Genomic DNA, 18,458 nt, shown 5'->3' on the forward strand with positions numbered 1-18,458 from the left:
CCCTCTCCTGGGCGCCGCCATTGTGCAGCCAGAGCCTGTGAAGCCTTTGTAATAAGCTCCGCCCTACAGCGTAACGTCACAAGACGCTATGTGCCCTCTGAAGTTTCGTTCTACGGCGGCTGTGAATCAAAGGAAACCCGGAAGTAAAACCCCGTTTTTTAACCTCTAATAACTAACGAAAAAGAAACTTTTCAGAAAAAAGAGGCCTTGAGCACAAAACAGTCAAATACTAACTACATATAACCAAGGCATACGGATGTGAGAAACATTCGTACGACGTGTATTTATTTTTTAAAGTTTGACTGCTCCCCCATTCAAATGAATGGGGGAGACGGATTTTTTGACCTATACTGCAGCCAGCCACCAGGGGGCAGACACACTGCTGAAAGCCTTACCACCAGGGCCGTATCCGGCACGCTTGTAGTTACCACCCAACATTCAACAGAAGAAGAAGACAGCATTCAACAGCGAATCATGTCGCAGGGTGAGAGGTAGGCGGGGCTTAAATACTTTTGGAGCGGAATGTAAACACAGCTGAAACGAGCGACAGCGACACTGAAGAATACTCAAAACTAGAGATGCACGATATTGTTTTTTTTGCCGATGTCCGATATGCCGATATTTTACAACTAATTTAGCCGATTACCGATACAGATATTTTTTTTCGCACACCTAATTGCAGACATCATCAATTCTCTTCAGTATTGGAATTAGCGTACAGTATTATGGTGATAGTCTTATCACATTTCTTATGTTATAATCATTTCTTGTGCAAAATCAGAAAAATACTTAATACTTCAAACTGCATATTTATCTATGACAATTGCTTTCAAACAAAATTCATACAGAAAGATACATCCTACTTAGAACTTGGATAATGCTCTCCCTGAGACAATCATAACAAAACCCACAACCAGGGCAAATTTGGCCAATTTCACATTTGAAATAGTGAGTAACTCTAACCTCTGTTCACAGGGAACATGTGAAAAGTGCAACTGTACAGCAATTAAACCCAAATGAAATAAAATGGCTTACTATTTGACAGTAAATGTGCCTAAATGAGTCAGCTAGATGTGCCTTACAGACTGCTGCTCAAATTCAAATTTAACTTAAAACATGAGCCCAACATGTGTGCAGCAGCCCATTATTTTATCGGTTTATTATATATCATTCATTTTTAAGCCAATATCGGCTGATACCGATAACGTACCGATAATATTATGCATCCATACTCAAAACCTACCAACTCAAAGCAGAGTCGTTAGTCTGACACTGTGTCGACTCTGTGCTAACTATGAACTACACTTCGTTAAATATACTTTCAGGATGTGGGTAAAGGAAGATGCGTTCACTGCACTGCACTGCAGGAATCAACATCACTCTGCCCGTAACCCTTAGTAACCTTGAAGGGGAGAGCACAACTCAATACAACACTCTACTAAACTGATACACAGAATACAATCTGATAGTTCTTTGTTGTAAATTAAAATCAAATTATAGAAATTATCTGAGAAAAATAAGAATCTACAAACTAAAACAACAAAAATCTAAATTTAAACTAACGACCTGCTTCCTGTTAGCACCGTCAGAAATGATGGATTCAAGAAGCTCATCAGAAAACTAAATCCAGACACAAGCTAACAAACCGTCTTCAACTTTCACTCAGGAGCAAGAATCTGACTTTGAATTGAACTGAAATAATGACTTGAAATATTTTATCCTGATCATTTCTTTTTCAATATCGCCCAGCTCTACATCTAAGATATACGTTTATCCCATTGGAGTAAACTTGACATCATTCCTGTGGGCCAAAGGTGTTCAAAGGGTGCTCTGTGTTTTTAATGATGTCACACATGTTGACGTTACACAACTGGTCCAGCAGCTAGTCAGAAAGCATGACAGAAGAAGGAATACATGATCAGCTGAGTGTGATGATTGTTTAAGTAGCTGGACTCTGCCAAGCCCATTATTGTTGGTTTAATTGCAGATAGGGAAGGGTTTGAATTCTCTTGAATCCCTTTAACATTTACTCACAGCACGCTGCATTCAGCCGTCCAACCAGAGGGATAAGTGCTGCGATCATCTTAAACTCACAGCCAATGACTGCAGTTGATTGCAGTGTGTGTGTGTGTGTGTGTGTGTGGAAAGTGACAGCATTACAAACAGCTTGCTCTGCAGCTGTTGCTCCGAGCCACACAGCATGGCATCTCTCACCACCTCGCTAATTTGCAGCAGGAGAGCACAAGGGATTCTCCACCCGTCATCGGCTGGTCAGGCGGTCGGCTGGTCTTTTGCTCATATGATAGGAGGACTTTAAAGGTAGCATGAAAAGAGAAGCATACCAGGTTGACGGTCAGCTGCAACATATAAGAAATGTGTGTGATGTTCAGTCTCAGGACAATTTGTAATCTATAATGTGTGCCTCCAGAAAGCTCACTTTCACGTGATTGTTCTTGCTCAGGTTGTTTGCATCCTCTGTTTTTGTGCTCCCCTGTGACAAATCAGTGAAGATGCTACAACAGCATCCAGGTGCACCACAGACTGCTGCTGATCCTGCTGCAGAGATGAGGCTAACAACACCTGAACAATCCTCTGATGGAGATTCAGAAGTCTCCTTCAATCAATCAATCAATCAATCAATCAATCAATCAGACTTTATCTGTAAAGCGCTTTTCATTATAGACATTGTAACACTTAAGTGCTGTACATAAAATGTATGTTCAGCATGTACATGTAATTAAAATAGAATAAATTAAAAATATATATATAAAAAAGACAAGACCCCCCCATCCGTAAGAACATGATATATGCACAAATAATAAAAAATGAAATAAAATAAATTGCTGATGAACTGAGGAAAGACTGTCATGATATCTTAATGAGGAAACACTGGAGGAAACATAAGATGTTAAGACTCAACACAGGAAATGAATCTCACCAAAATAAAATATATTAATAAGATAATAAAACACTAAAATATTAAACCAGTAAAAGAAAATAGGATGCTATTCTTAAAAAAAGTGACTAAAATTTGAAATAGATAATAAATAAATAAATAAATAAAGTAAGATGAAATAAAACTCTGTTAAAAGTGAGACTAAAACAGTCGGTCTTGAGTTTGCTTTTAAAAATGTAATAGCACTACATGTAGTTCTGGAACACCTCAGAGAGGCAACATGCAGAAGTGTTATAAACTGCAATTCATCGAGCGTCCACTAGAGGCTGGCTGCAGAAAAACCAGAAACCACATACACACCCATTCAAAGAAGACGATCTTTGCAGCAGAATTAAACTACCTTGACATAAGTTAGGTTGAGTTCAGCATTTCCAATATGGCTTCCGCTGACGATCAGCTTCAAAAACAGCGCTTCAGAAACAGACGTGTGACACCCAAGCGAGCTGGATCCTCTCCCTGGTGGTGAAGCTTCCAGCAGTGTGTCTGCCCCCTGGTGGCTGGCTGCAGTATAGGTCAAAAAATCCGTCTCCCCCAATCATTTGAATCGGGGAGCAGTCAAACTTTAAAAAATAAATACACGTCGTACGAATGTTTATCACATCCGTATGCTGTGGTGATATGTAGTTAGTTATTAGAGTTTAAAAAACAGGGTTTTACTTCCTGTTTCTTTTGATTGACAGCCGCCGTAGAGTGAAACTTCAAAGGACACACAGCGTCTTGTGACGCTACGCTGTAGGGCGGAGCTTGTTACAGTGGCTTCACAGACTCTGGCTGCACAATGCCTGCGCCCAGGAGAGGGATTTTTTGGCTTCAGAATCGTAAAACTGGAAGAGGCGGAGCAACACTGTCCATTTTTATTTACAGTCTATGGTGACGCCACTGATACCACGTCCATTTATCATACAGTCTATGGTTGTGACTGAATCGAATGTTTCCCAGCTTCCCTCCACCTCCTTCATCATTTTACCTCATTGTCTCATCCTGTGGATGTTTTCTAAAGAGCTGACAGTCTCGCCAAAACATCCTTCCCATTTATATAAAGAGCTTTTTGGCTACCTCTCCAGCATCCATCTTCTTTTGTCTCTTATTTGGATCAGCTCTTTTAAAATATATCTCTTTGTTCCTGGACTAAATCACTTTCCCTCCTTGTCTTCAGTTTACCTGCTTTGTTTCTTCTTTTCAAAGTAGAAAACCTTCCCTTCCTCATATTTGTCTTTCCTTCCCCCCTTTCCCCAAACAGCTCTCTCTGGCATCCCAGTTGTTCTTTGCAGGATTATTATTTTCAGTTTACACCAGCAGAGAGACAAAGAGGCGTCCTGCTTGGCACACAGACAGAGGCTCATTTGTAGAGTTTGATTAGATGTGAAGGGGTGACACTCGTGTAGGAAAGAACCTAGCCCAGAGACTGAGCATGGGTTCATGCCTGTGTGTGCAGCTCCACCTGCCCCAGCAGGAGTGCAGTGACGTGGTGACAGTATTAAGTGTCAGATCTATCACAGCCCAGACAACGCTCGCCTCAGGCTCCCAGCTGAAAGGTCAGCCAGGAAGAACTGCTGCTTTCTGCAAATCAGGCTCACACACACACAAAGCATCTGTGCAGAGCTCCCACACTGTGGAATTACAGGTTCTTTTTCATTGTCAGACACACACATGCATAAAACACCTTATAACCTGCACATTCACCAAGTAGATTGCAACCACTTGCAGCAAGCATAGTCACACATTGAGCGGAAGTGAGGATGGGGAAACCGTCTCCACAGGAGGAGGGGGTTAACTTGGCATCAGCATGACAGAATGAGAACAAAGACACACACATGAATACAGCCACATCCCCTCTCTCTGTCTACTCACAGGACTCAGAGTGTGTGTGTTTGCAGGGCTTCATGGTTTTCACATGTGACACAGATACACACAGTACAAACATACTACACCATGAAGGTGCAGTGTAGTATTTAACAGCATTTAGCAGAATAGACTTTGTAGAAATGGAGTATAATATTCATGAGTATGATTAAATTAGTGTGAAATCACATTCATTTAAAAACGTCTTGTTTTTGTTTACTTAAAAACGAATGCCGCCATCTTGCATCGCCATGTTTCTGCTGAAGCACAGAACGGACAAACTAGTAACATATGCATTTTGGTATTAAATAAGTGGCCGTGCAAAATGCTCCGGTCGGAAGACAAAAAAGAAGAGTGATTGTTGTGCACAAAATAATCAGTATTGATTGACATTTTTTGACAAATGGAGGATCATACTTATCACGCTTCACCAACAGGAGGTGGGAGCAAGGGAGAGTTTCAGTCTGGAGTCTGACCTCTAGATCTCACTGAATATTCCCATTTCTACGCACTGTACCTTTAAATCATAGACTGTATAGATAATGGATGTAGTCTCCGTGACGTCACACATCTGTTTCTGAAGCGCTGTTTTGAAGTTGATGGTTGGCGGTGGTTCCACATTGGAACTTCTGAACTCAACCTAACTTAGTGTGACGTAAAGAGGCGGGGCTTGAGCCTCCTCGCCAACAACTACAGTGTTCCCGCCAAGCGTGCCGGATACGGCCCTGGTGGTGAAGCTTTCAGCAGTGTGTCTGCCCCCTGGTGGCTGGCTGCAGTATAGGTCAAAAAATCTGTCTCCCCCATTCATTTGAATGGGGGAGCAGTCAAACTTTAAAAAATAAATACACATGGTACAAATGTTTCTCACATCCGTATGCTGTGGTGATATGTAGTTATTATTTGACTGTTTTGTGTCCAAGGCCTCTTTTTTCTGAAAAGTTTCTTTTTCGTTAGTTATTAGAGTTTAAAAAACGGGGTTTTACTTTCGGGTTTCCTTTGATTCACAGCCGCCGTAGAACGAAACTTCAAAGGGCACACAGCGTCTTGTGACGCTACGCTGTAGGGCGGAGCTTATTACAAAGGCTTCACAGGCTCTGGCTGCACAATGGCGGCGCCCAGGAGAGGGATTTTTTGGCTTCAGAACTGTACAACGGGAAGAGGCGGAGCAACGCTGTCCATTTTTATTTACAGTCTATGGTTCCCACCTGTCAGTCAAGTCAGCCATGCCCTTATTTGGGCAAAACTCATAATCTTAATATCTTCTGCACTGTCTGTTGCATTATGAAAAAATTCAACCCCCCCAGACAGTGTGTGCTGATAGAGACATGAGCTCTTCAGACCGAACTTGTTTTTTGAGCCAGGCTGTAAACATGTTTATTTCTGCTGTAAAGATCGTCTTCTTTGAATGGGTGTGTGTGTGGTTTCCTTGATGAACTACAGTTTAACACTTCCACATTGACTTCATATTTTGAGACCTGAGGATGCCGCTTGCTTTAAACACATAACAGAAAGAAGACACTTAGTTTCTGAGCTCTTTCAACTTGTTTCTCCTTTTATTTATTTTAACATTAGTTCAGTGAATATTTGAGTCACTTTTATATTTTCTTTCTTTTGAAACATATGAAAGATACATCATCTGTTGAGTGATATAAAATATTCTACTCCAAGGACATTTATCAAATAGAAATAGAAGTCTGTGATGAAAATGAAAATGAATATTGACGATCATAATCACACCCCCGCAGTTCTCTCAGGTCTGGGGTAGATATAATTCAGGTCACAGAAAGATGTCAGCTAAATGAGGAAGAATTGATTCTTCTATTTAAATAATGTTTTTATTTCATGTGACCTAAAGTCAAAGGTCCAAATCAGAAGCTGTGTTTTAATCTGGTGTCAAATTCAAGATCAATACGTCCACTTTAGTCTAACAACAATGATTTATTCATAGATGTGACTCGGTCACTGCTCCTTGACTCTGCAAAGCAGAGCTGTAACTTTAAAGAGAGTCGACTTCACACTAAATGAACATGTTACTGCTCATCCAATACTTTCTTTTAATACATCATACAATGCAAGAAAAAGTGACAGTCTCTTTACAAAGTTTGATCAGCTCTGTTATTTACTCTAACTCCAACACTGATCATTGCAACCAAACAGACATTGAACCCTCCAGATTTGGTAATGTTGTAGAACAATGCTGAATGTTGTTTTATAAAGTCGTTTATTCAGGACAAAATATTTGATATTGGTTTTAAAGTACTTTAGTGCACATTAAAGGGGCATTTCACATAAAAAAAAGACCCTTTAAGTTTCTGCCACATCAGCATAGAGGAATTTGTCTTTCCAACATCAGTATCAGTGCTCATCTCCAGGATCCCATACGGGTCAGATTGTACTTCACTCTGCGTTCACCCTGACCTTCTACTAAAGCATAAGAACAAACAGACCCATCTTGCACTTACATTGCAGTGAAGGAAAACCAACACCATTGGCTCAAGCTGCCACCAGACCAGCCTGCCTCAGTGAAATAGGAGCACAGTATGCATATGTATCAGCTCTGTTCTCTGAGAGGACAATACATCCAGCACCCTGTACTCAGACGTACGCTTGTTTTTGAGATGTTGTTTTGGAAATTGGCTTTCTTATGAAGCGAAGGTTTGAGGAAAAGTTAAGAGTTTATGATTGATTGATTTTCCTCCTCGTGAAGTGACTCACTTGTTTCTTGGCTCAAGTGCGGCCCTCCTACGTGGTTTATAAAGGTCTCTACTTTTAGCTGAGTTTAATAATGTTTCCATCTGCTTTAGAGAGGATGGTTAGTCACCATCCTTTAACTCGAGTTTTCTTATGCCTGGTTAAGAGGCCTTTATAGAAACACTTCATCTCTTAGACCAGTAAAGTGTGTCATCACTGTGTGGTTATGTTGTTGTTTACCTGTCTCACTGTTGTGTCTGTCTCCTGTCTTTGCTCAGATCGCGCAGGCAGCATCAGCACCTTGGACTCTCTGGACTTTGCCCGATACTCGGATGACGGCAACAGAGAAACAGACGAGCGGGTGGCAGGTAAGATGACGTGTGCCAGGAAGTGCTGAGGGAAATGAAAGGTGAGGAAGAATCAGGGGAATAGACGATGACAGACGAGGATGGAGACAGGGAGAGAAGAGAATAACACCTGGCAGCTGCAGCAAAGGATGAGGAATGGAGATCTCAGAGTGATCCAACCAACACATGGTTAAAGTCCAGATGTGTCTTATGTTAGCACAGGAGCAGTGATCTTAAAGAATGGAGTCATGAGGTAATAAAGTTAACGTTATATCTAACCTCAGATATCTGACATGTTCCTTTCTTTACCTTGGTGGGGGTGTTCCCACCTCCTCCCATCCACTGTGTTATTTTGGTACAGAGCCTGTCTCAGCATTGTTTGAATAACACCCTCCTCCCCCTGTGGCTGTGTCGTGACACACCATTACACCGTCTCTCATGATGAACAAAGTGTAAACTGAGCACTCTTTAAGAGCAGAGCTGTGACGCTTTCTAGAAGTTTGTTTGTTGTCATGATTTTCACACTTTGACTGAAGTAAATCACTGGATAGCGTCTTCATGACTCTAACATCATAATCTGACTTTAATCTGCTTCCTGTTGTTATTGTTGTATTGTATTACTGCCAACATAAAAGCATTACTTCTGAACCTGCACACTGTGCCATAGTGGTTTACATGATCCATCACCAGCTTTCTGTGATCATCCACATGTGAGGTCGGTTTAGTGTTAGTAAAAGAGTCCTACCTGTAATAATGGACTTCAGCTTCAGTCAGTTATTCTCTCTGTATTTTAAATGATAACTAAGCGTAAAACTGGTGTCCTCCTATATTTTTAAAGGAGTATTTACACAAATTGTCTGTGAATTTTAATTTTAAAGTCCCTCCAGGAAGCTGTGATGTTGACCTGGCAAGTTTGGCCAATCACAGCAGCTTTTCCACAAATATAGCCGATCAACCTCCCGTCTTTAACTGGTCTGAAACTTCAGAGTCCACCATAACGTGGAGATAACCCCTCCGGAAAACAAACTCAATACTCCATGTCCTCTTGTGATTATTTATTCATGATGTCGGGAGTCTGAGAAGAGGGAGAACATAAAGGACACTTTTAAATAGCATTAAAGAGTAGTAGAAGAGTTACACTAGGGAAGAGAGATGTTTGACTGTACTTCTGCATGCTGCTGCTCTAAAAACTGTTAACCAAGTCTAATAGCCAATCACAGGCTGTGTTCTTAACTAACTAACTAACTAAAGCACCAACAGCAAGAAGAACTGTGAATGTAATATGATAACAATAATTAACATAACATAGAATAAATATGACATGCAAGCCCAGGACAGGAAGCTTTCTCAGATGGTTTCGTCAAATGTGCAACACCTTTGAAACTTTGCAGCCTGCATTGTGATTGTTTAGTAAAAAGCTGCCACAAAATCAAGCATGTCAGGCTGCAAGAATCAAACTCCTGGAAGGACTGTTTCATTCTGTAATTGTTTGAGTACTTAGACACACTCTAGAAGAAGCCTGCGTAAGATTTGAGTCTTATCACAGACGTAAGATAAATCATAGCAAAGGCAGAGTTGAAACCATGCAGCAGAGATGATGGTTCCACTAAAGTCTGCATACATATATTTACATGACTTTCATTTACACACTGCCCACTCTACCAAATTGGCACCTTCCCTGTCCCTCCTCCCTCTTCACCCACCACCCCCACTCTCACCCCCTCTCCCCCTCCACCTGGTCCTTGTTGCTAAATGGCCTGCCCCCAGCTGTCTGACTCTGGGTTTTCTGGCTTTCTCCTGACGTTGATCAAACCCCAGTGAGCAAAACTGGACAAGTCACTCCATCCAGACTAGCTTTGTTTGAGTTGGTTTTGTTAATCTTCTCCCCCGTTATTCAGTTCTTGTTTTTTTTTCTCCATTTTGTTGCGCTTGCATCCTGTGCACTCTTGATCTGCTGGAGAGTTTAGTCACGTTGGGATCTCAGTGGGTGGACTTGGTCGTAAAAATCATTTTATTGATGATGTTTTTCAGAAATGCGATCTTCTGAAACCCTGGGACTGGAAACGATTCAATAACTTCAGGAAATTTGTGGGATGGAGGCTGAAATTATGACCGCAGACTTCTCATGATGCCTTAAAATAAAAGTCTGAAACCCACTACAATAGTTTAACTACAATCTGAGGCATTAAAGAGCAGCTGTGGGGAAACAGGGTCGGATCAGAGGGCAGATTTTCAGTGCACAGCCATGCAACATAGTTTTCCTGCTCCATCGCTTCTTACTTTCTGCGTGTGTTTATCTCTAACATGTTTAAGGATCTTGTGTGTCTTTACTTTACTCAGTGTTAGTTTAAATCTCATCCCAGTGATCATCTGTAATCGTCAGAGATGATGTTTGTACTCAGAGGTTATGTTTCCCTGAGTTAAAAGGAGGAACATAAGTCTCAAACAAAGTTGTCTTTGACATTTTGCATCACTTAGATGAGGTCTACCAAAGACTAACGGCCTAGACCTCCAACCAGATATGTGGCTTTCATTTGAGTGGCTTGAAACCAGATCTTGTAACTACCTGTTAGTGAGACTTTGCCAAAAGAAATCCTTTGTCAGACAGCTCCTAGATTGAGCTCCGTTTCAGTAGCTTCAAAGCTTTTCTGTCCTCAGCTACTGTTTAAGTAAGCGTGTACTCCCTTGTTTGGTCTGAGTCACATCAGTGAAAAACAAACAGACTTTCACACAGCCGGCTTTACCATAATCCTCTGCTGCATGCGTTCCTTAGATCCATGATTTGCATGAATCCTTTTCCGTTGTTTTGATTTTGACTCTTACGATCTTTTGTGTGATTGTTTTGTTTTTCATGCCCATCTTTTTTTGATTTCTTTGTTCCCTGTCTTTGGTTGGATGCCCTTCCTGTGTGTGTGTGTGTGTGTGATGTCATTTCCTGTCCAGTGCTGGAGTTTGAGCTACGGAAAGCAAAGGAGACCATTCAGGCTCTGCGCGCCAACTTGACTCAGGCAGCAGGTGTGGCGTACTTTTGACTTTCTTCTCCACCTGAACCCTTTCTGTTACAGCTCTCTGTCTCTCTGTTTAAGAGATTTTGTCTCTTAGATGAGTAACGCTCGGCATCCTTTCACACTCATCTCATGTCTTCTCTATTCTCAGAGAGTGAAGTGCCCTCTCAGGAGAGAAAAAACTTCAAGTCAAGCCCTGAAATTCAGGTGGGGACTCTTTAAGTGTTGAAACTGAAGAGATTTCCTCATTTCAAAAGAAGTGCAGGATTAAGTGTGTTCCTTTAAACCCTGTGATGGTATAATGGCTCATGAATCATTTCACAGCCTCTCTCTCTCTCCACCTTAGGAGCCCATACGCCCACTGGAGAAAAGAGCCTTAAACTTCCTTGTGAATGAATATTTATTAAAGAATGAATACAAGTTGTCAGCCATCACCTTCTCGGATGAAAATGACGATCAGGTAAGATGTTTCCTGTTTAACAGAATCTATTAGAACTGTGTCATGATGCTGAAAGTCTTATAATTACACAGCTTAATAGAAAGCATCAGTGTTGCAGGCATGAGCGCACAGTGGTGGTGTCATGTGACCATAAATAAATTGAACAGCTTGGATCAGCTGTCCTGTCTGTGCTGTCTCCTGCTTTATGCAAAACAAAACCTGACTTGTGTTACGAATACACTTTTCTTTGTTTCCAGGACTTTGAGTTGTGGGATGATGTCGGCCTCAACATCCCAAAACCTCCCGACCTGCTACAGCTCTACAGGAACTGTGGTGCCCCCCTCCCTTCTCCTCGGGACACAGCTGATGTGTCAGTGGGGGTCGATTTTGGGGATTTCCCGGGAAACTGCATCTCCCAGGATCCCCCAAAGAAGCCTGACCTATCACAGCAGGTCTGTACGAGGACGCTGAAGTGCATGTTTGCGGTTATTCAGAGATGAACATGTAACCGGTTAGATCAGCAGTGACCAAACCGCTTCCATATTATATTCTTTACTTTTCTACAAGAATTAAACTCAACCCAAAATATCCCTCTGGGTTAAGAAGCTCCAACTTAAATATGCACAGCAGGACCTCGGTCCTGCTCCTCTAACGGCCAAATTCCACCAGATCCGTCTCCGGTCCGTCTCCGATCCGTCACAGCACTGGATCTGACAGGTTTCTATTCTAGTCAATGTGTTAACTTCCACTGGATCCGCTCCGTTGTGATCCGGCAGGTTGGAATGCAACGGATCAGATACTCAAGACTTCTATTTTTGCCGGATGCCGGAGCACGACGCATCAATCTCAACAGAGCAGATGGAGCGGGACAGGAAGTCAGGTTTCACCAAAACAAAATGAAAACATCCGGTTAATTTTCAGAATAAAACACTCTGTGTTATCACCAGATCGTATTTCACTTAACTACAACAACAAACCGTCATGATGAGCGGAGCCAGGCCTGGAGTCAACAGGTCAGAGGTTTTCAGAGGACCAGAAAGACAACATGGATGAGGAGAGGAGGAGGAGAATCCTTGATTCAGTGATTACTGCAGGAAAACCTCGGTCACATGACTCCAGCTGTCCGGAGGTCCTGCTCCGTGCTGCGTTCTGAAAACACAACCGGTGGGTGTTGATGGACGAGAGAGCATGAAGCCTGACCGCAGCGGATCGGCGACGAACCGGACACAGATCTGGTGGAATTTGGCCGTGACTCTTTGCCAGGTCCTGTAAGCTACTGCACCTGTGTTAATGAACTCCAGCACTGCTCCCACACATTTCTCCCCTGTAGCTCAGCCTACACCCTGCCCCACCACCACAGTACTCAAGCTGTTTTCAAACCGCCTACTATAGTAGTATGCACTGATTTGGCCAAAATTCAGTATGTAGTATGTGAACAAGAGCAAAACCTGCAGTATGCCAAAACTACCCAGATGTCGAACTGAATCAGGAAAATGTCTCAGTATGCAGCGAACCTCTTCTTCTTCATTTTTTCAGTATATGATGGGGGAATTCAGTTTTTAGGTGCTGTGAAAATGATTCAATTCCATATAAACCACTTCTTAACTTTTTAAATCATAAGTGATGCTAAAGAAGCAGTTTGGTCGTTGTTTACTTCTGCTTTCCAAAACTGAAAATCCAGCGACACCTGACCCAGCATCCTGCAGGCCAGATCCAACAGAACAGTCAGACTACATAGTATCTTCCAACGCAGTATGCAGGCGGTTTTGAAAACAGCCTTAGTGTTGCTACATTTCCTCCATGTTGGACTTCAAACTATGCCAATTGCCAGTTTGATATTGCATGACTACAAACAGATTGCTCTTTGTTGCTCCTTTTTTCTTGATTTATTTGAGTGATTTTAAGTTGCATACATAACAGCTGGAATCTGCATTTACGCTCTTAAAGAGGCTGCCCAAATTTGGGAGTTCAATTACTCTGAAATATCACAACAGTGGAGCAAAGGCACAGAACTATAAAAATTAGAATGTAACCTCTACATTTTAACTGTGGAGCTGCATGAAAAAGTATCTGTCTCTTTCTTTGAGTCTCAGTTTGGAGCTCTTCTTTGAGCCGGGGAAATGAACTGCCTCACTAATCTTTGTGTCCTTTTGTAGCAGCAGACAGAAGTCGTGGAAGAGTTGGAGTATCAGATCAGCCTCCTCAACAATGAGAAGCAGAGTTTTGCAGAGCAGATCAAGAAGCTGCAGAGGTATGTGCTGAGAGCCAGATTGTGTCATTATACGAATGAATCCGTTGGTATGTGAGACACTGCGTAGCCCACAGTAGCACATTGTATCTTTAAATCACATGACTGCTGCTAGTATGCTGCGAGGATTGCATGGTTGCAGTTATCTAACATTACAACATGAACACTTAGGGGAAAATAAGAAGCATCCATAAAATTCTACAATGTTTCTGCGCTTTAGTCCACATTTCACCATGACTGTGTCCAAGAACAAGCTCGAGGTAAAGACAGTAAGGTGGTTTACCACAGGCCTCACCGGTGCATGAAATGACAGAGAGAACTCTGCTCTAATGAAAATGTGCAAACAACAAAGAGTCAAAGAAGTTACTTTTCCACTTTACAGAACTGATGAGCCATTTTACTGAACTCCTCTCCCACTAATGAACACTTCTTTAATGTGATCACTTCACACAAACTCTGCAGTGTGTTCTCAAAGTCTCCTCTCCTCTGACTCACAGTGAGATACAGACACTACAGAGGACCGTCTCCTCCCCTCCAACCACTCTGGACCTGGGCTCCCAGAACACCTTGAATACCTCCTCCTCCTCGACCACTGCTCCCTGCACTGACCATCACTCAGTGGTGTGTAGTCACTTTAAATCTACATTCTTTACGTTCTCCAGTGATGTAAAGTGTTAATAAATCAGTGTTTTTGAAGGTTTCTTGACATACTCTACCAGTCACAAGTTTGGACACACCTTCTCATTCAATGTTTTTTATTCATTTCAATTATTTTCAACATTGTAGATTAATACTGAAGACATCAAAACTATGAAATAATCTGGTTCTGCCATAATCTGGATTACAACAGTAGTCAAATAGGGCTATCCATTGTGTACTAACCCTACCTCTGAACAACACAACTGATGGTCTCAAACACATTAAGAAGGCAAGTCATTCTACAAATGAACTCTTGACAAGGCTCATGTTATTTAGAAACCATTCCAGGAGACCACTTCATGAAGCAGACTGAGAGAATACCAAGAGTGTGCAAAGCTGTCATGAAGGAAAAAGGGGGCTACTTTACAGAATCTAAAATATAAAACATATTCTGCTTTGTTTAACACTTTTTGTTCATTCAATAATTCCATATATGTTCTTTCATAGTTTTGATTGCTTCGATATTAATCTACAGTGTTTACAATAATTAACATAAATACAAACCCTTGAATGAGAAGGTGTTTCCAAACTTTTGACTGGTAGTGCAGTTTGAAAGATATTTTTGACCCTTTAATCCTAACATGATGTGGTTTCACCCTCAGCCTCCGACAGATAACGGTCAGTATCTGGACATCCGGGGCGTTTCAGAAGCTGACAATGTCGCAGGCCCCACCTCAAATCAGAACGCATCACAGCCCCACCCGCAGCCCCACAACAAGCTAAGAAGTCGACCTCCTGTGCAGTTTGATCAACCCAACAGGTGAGGGCAACTTAGACGCATGGAGAACTTGGGAATAAAATGAAAGAGGAAAACACTCCTGGTTGAAATAGTTGACAAAATGTTTAAGCCTTAAGCAGGGAAATGTATTTATAGCCACTATTTGAAATCACAATCCTTATGTCAGGGTTGTAATTACCCATGATGCATTGTATGACTCACTTTGGGAGTGAAAAGTTACATTACCTGATTTGATTTTGCTTTAAAGAACTGGATCTAAAATACGCAAAATAACATTCAGTGAACCCACTCACTATTTGTGTGTGTTTTTGTGTAAAATACAATGTGAAGGGAATATCCCTGATCACTTCAAGTCTTACTTCAAATTAAATTCACAGGTCCACTCTTACTTAACTCATCAAACTTTATTTCTTCATCCTCCTGAATGTTATACCTGTACAAGTCAATGCTTAATACATTTCAGGGGAAGCAAACTCTGGAATATTTATTCCAATGTGGCAAAAAACTGTTTAAAAACTTTGAACCACTGCTACTTAATTAGACTCATCATGCTCAACCACATACTCATAGACAGGTGTGCATACACATCATATTCATATTTTGTACTTCCAAATTCTGTTGATGAAATAACTGTATTTATATTAATTGTTAATTTAGTGTATTCCTATGTCATTTTATTTTTAGCATCAACTATTGTCTTTATATGTGCCAATTTAGTATTTTTTAATACATTTTTGATATTAGAATCCTATTTTGGTGGAGGCTTCAAATAAGCTCTCTGAGTTTTCTGCCTCTTCCTGCACAGTATATTATTTATCTTTGCTCTTTCTTTGTGTGTATTTTTTTTAATTGTGCAAATAAATAAACATAAACATAAACATCTGTGACAGCAACAAAGCCCATCTCAGTGTAGTTACTGCATGTGGCCACTAGATGGAGGAAGTAATCAGTCCAGAGAGCTAAAATGGAACTACATGAGCAGTTATCAGAGGAGTGGCTGACCTGTTGTGTAGTTATTCTCCTTAAGAGTCCCAGTGGAAATACATCTTTCTACTTTTCTCATTCATAAAATGATAAGTGCACATGTTTTTCTAAAATGTTACGGGTAGAGGTTTCTAAAGAATTCAGTCGATGGAGTTTCTGTCACTAGCATAAATTCCCTTTTGTTCACTCCACTAAAATACCCCGGAGTGACATGGGACAGTGGCAGCTCTAAACCCTCTGACACGGTGGCCCGGTCCTCAGTCATTCAGTGGTCGGGCCGCTCCCGCACTCTTGTGGACACAGATCTAGTGGTTCAGACGATAGTGACTTCTCTGGTTTCTGGTTTGTGGTGTCACAGGAAGCTATCCCCGGCCTTCCAGCAAGCCTTGCTGTCCTTCTGCAGAATGTGCTCCGACAGCCGCCTGGGAGCAGAGGTCAGCACCGCCACCTTTTTTCATGCAGAATCACAAACACTTCATTCACGGCTACATATTGAGTATTGTGGCTTTTGTTTGCAGGTGTCTCGTATAGCCGACAGCGAGGAGAGTGTGATGTTGATGCTCGGCCGCTGTCTCCCTCACATTGTCCCAAATGTCCTTCTGGCAAAAAGAGAGGTAACCTCATGTCCTCTGCTCCTCCTGCTGATCACCTTCTCCCCCTCCCTGCACCTCATTCATTATGTCATCATCACGTCACAGGCTGCTCTTCTTAGTGTCCGATAGATCCACACAAAGCAGCGAGGCAAAGCAGGGGCACAGTTTAGGAGAGTTATTCCAGCTCTAACTGTATTTTATTAAAAGGAGAAGAAGTTCTGAACAGACTTTAAGTGTTATGGTTTCCGGTGCTTTGTGGAGTTTATTTTTTTGTAAACAAACATCAAGAGAATCTCAAGAAAACATTAGTTTTGCAATCTATAACGTCACTTTTTTTTAAATCGAGAGTTCCAGATTCTTCTCAAACCTCATAAAAGTATTTGATGTCACATCTCCACTCAGATTTTCTCTTTGTAGCTTTTGAAGAGTGTAAACATTTTGAAACTGAATTTTTCTCTTGTTGATTCATCCATTTCTCCATCTGCTGTTGCGAGAAATATTTGGTGCTGTTTGCTTTGAGAGACCACCAGCCTCCCCTCGGCTTATGCCACAAAGCATTCCTGAAATTCAAGAACGATGCAGTGTAGTGTTTCACTTTGAGAGGCTGCCAGCTTTCATGCTATCATCTTGAAGCTAATGTAGTAACAGAGCAGTGAGCACCTTCATCCCCGACATCTCTGACTGATTTCTGCCTTAAATAAGAATATAAATTTGATTTAGAGGTTTACTCCTGTGAACACCGAGCTGACTTGTGTCCATCTATTGATTGTGATTCACCTTCTGTTACAGTAGTTGTTGTTCTCACCAATGTTCTCATCAATGCTCCTCCCTCCGAGGTGTTTGTCCCCCACTCACAGTTTGCTGTCCTTTTGGCCTTCACTGGATTTTATTTTGTATTCTTCTCTTTTCGTCTCACTCATTCTCTCACTCTCATGCATGCCTCTCTTCTAGAGAATGGTTGCACATCTTTGCCAGGTGAGTCTTTCACGCACTCATCTGCATGGAGTCACATGACCTGTCAGACTATTATTTTGTATGATAAACGACCAGCTCCTGTTGGCTACAACTGCTGTTTCATGAAGTGCATTTCGACCAAGAGTTCCGGTCTTTTAGCCCCCAGAACTCCTTTACCCTGAACTAAAAGGTTCCTGTGCCCCCATTGTTGTCTGTGTTTCAACTGGGGGCTGAAGTCCCGGGTAGATTGTGCAAATCAGGCCAGTGGCATATGGAGAAAAATAAAGTAAATGCACTACACCACCAGACCAGTAGAGGGCAATAAAACAAAGACGAATGCCATTCATCACAGATGACACCATAGAAGCAGACGGACAGGCAGGTATCATTATGAGCAACACAACAGTTAGCCTGTTAGCATGAAGAGACTCAGCTGGCACTGTTTTAGATGGTGCTATATTTAATCACAGATGGATTCACTGAATCAACACGTGAGAGGAGATAAGCGCGAGTAGCAAAGACGTTTCAACACGGCTTTAAAATCCTTTTGAACTCAAAAAGCCGTGGCAGAGATCGACAGGTGTTTTGGTTTAAACAGCGACCCTGTTAACTGGAGACTTTCAGCCAGATGCATCCCTCATAAACGTCTTTAGACGATCATTAAATATCTGATGAGGATATTTTGAAATCTTAATAAAAACTAAAGTAGTTTGCATTCCCAGGAACTCCCTCTGTGTTTCAACAGCTGTGTAAACTCTACAAACACTGACACGTTCAGCTGAAGGTCTCCAGTTTACAGAGTCACTTTTAAAACCGTAACACCAGGAGAGACTCATTCACTGTGGGCTGAGCGAAGACTACTGTTACAAGCTGCTAAATCAAGAGAATCACAGCTTCTTCTTTTGAAAAGTACACACACATACAAAAAAGATAGAACAAATAACAACTAATGAAAGAAAGA

General features: G+C 41.6%; 1 protein-coding gene across 7 annotated transcripts in view; it reads left to right on the forward strand.

Annotated features, from left to right (window-relative positions):
* relch (RAB11 binding and LisH domain, coiled-coil and HEAT repeat containing) overlaps positions 1-18,458 on the forward strand; it is a 51,547-nt gene that overhangs the window by 3,328 nt on the left and 29,761 nt on the right. For 3 of the 7 annotated variants that reach the window (XR_004634502.1, XM_034706171.1, XM_034706167.1), the window contains exons 2-12: positions 7,768-7,857; positions 10,780-10,851; positions 10,993-11,048; positions 11,188-11,301; positions 11,538-11,732; positions 13,437-13,531; positions 14,026-14,149; positions 14,830-14,987; positions 16,309-16,384; positions 16,469-16,564; positions 17,495-17,518. Coding sequence is in view for 5 of the 7 variants with exons in the window: in XM_034706171.1 (XP_034562062.1) it covers positions 7,768-7,857; positions 10,780-10,851; positions 10,993-11,048; positions 11,188-11,301; positions 11,538-11,732; positions 13,437-13,531; positions 14,026-14,149; positions 14,830-14,987; positions 16,309-16,384; positions 16,469-16,564; positions 17,495-17,518 (1,100 nt within the window). In the remaining 2 variants the exon portion in view is untranslated. The remainder of the gene's footprint in view (positions 1-7,767; positions 7,858-10,779; positions 10,852-10,992; positions 11,049-11,187; positions 11,302-11,537; positions 11,733-13,436; positions 13,532-14,025; positions 14,150-14,829; positions 14,988-16,308; positions 16,385-16,468; positions 16,565-17,494; positions 17,519-18,458) is intronic. The other 4 variants (XR_004634503.1, XM_034706169.1, XM_034706168.1 and 1 more) reach the window with 3 other exon arrangements.

Source organism: Notolabrus celidotus, chromosome 17 (assembly GCF_009762535.1).
Source record: "Notolabrus celidotus isolate fNotCel1 chromosome 17, fNotCel1.pri, whole genome shotgun sequence".
NCBI classification, from domain to species: domain Eukaryota; kingdom Metazoa; phylum Chordata; class Actinopteri; order Labriformes; family Labridae; genus Notolabrus; species Notolabrus celidotus.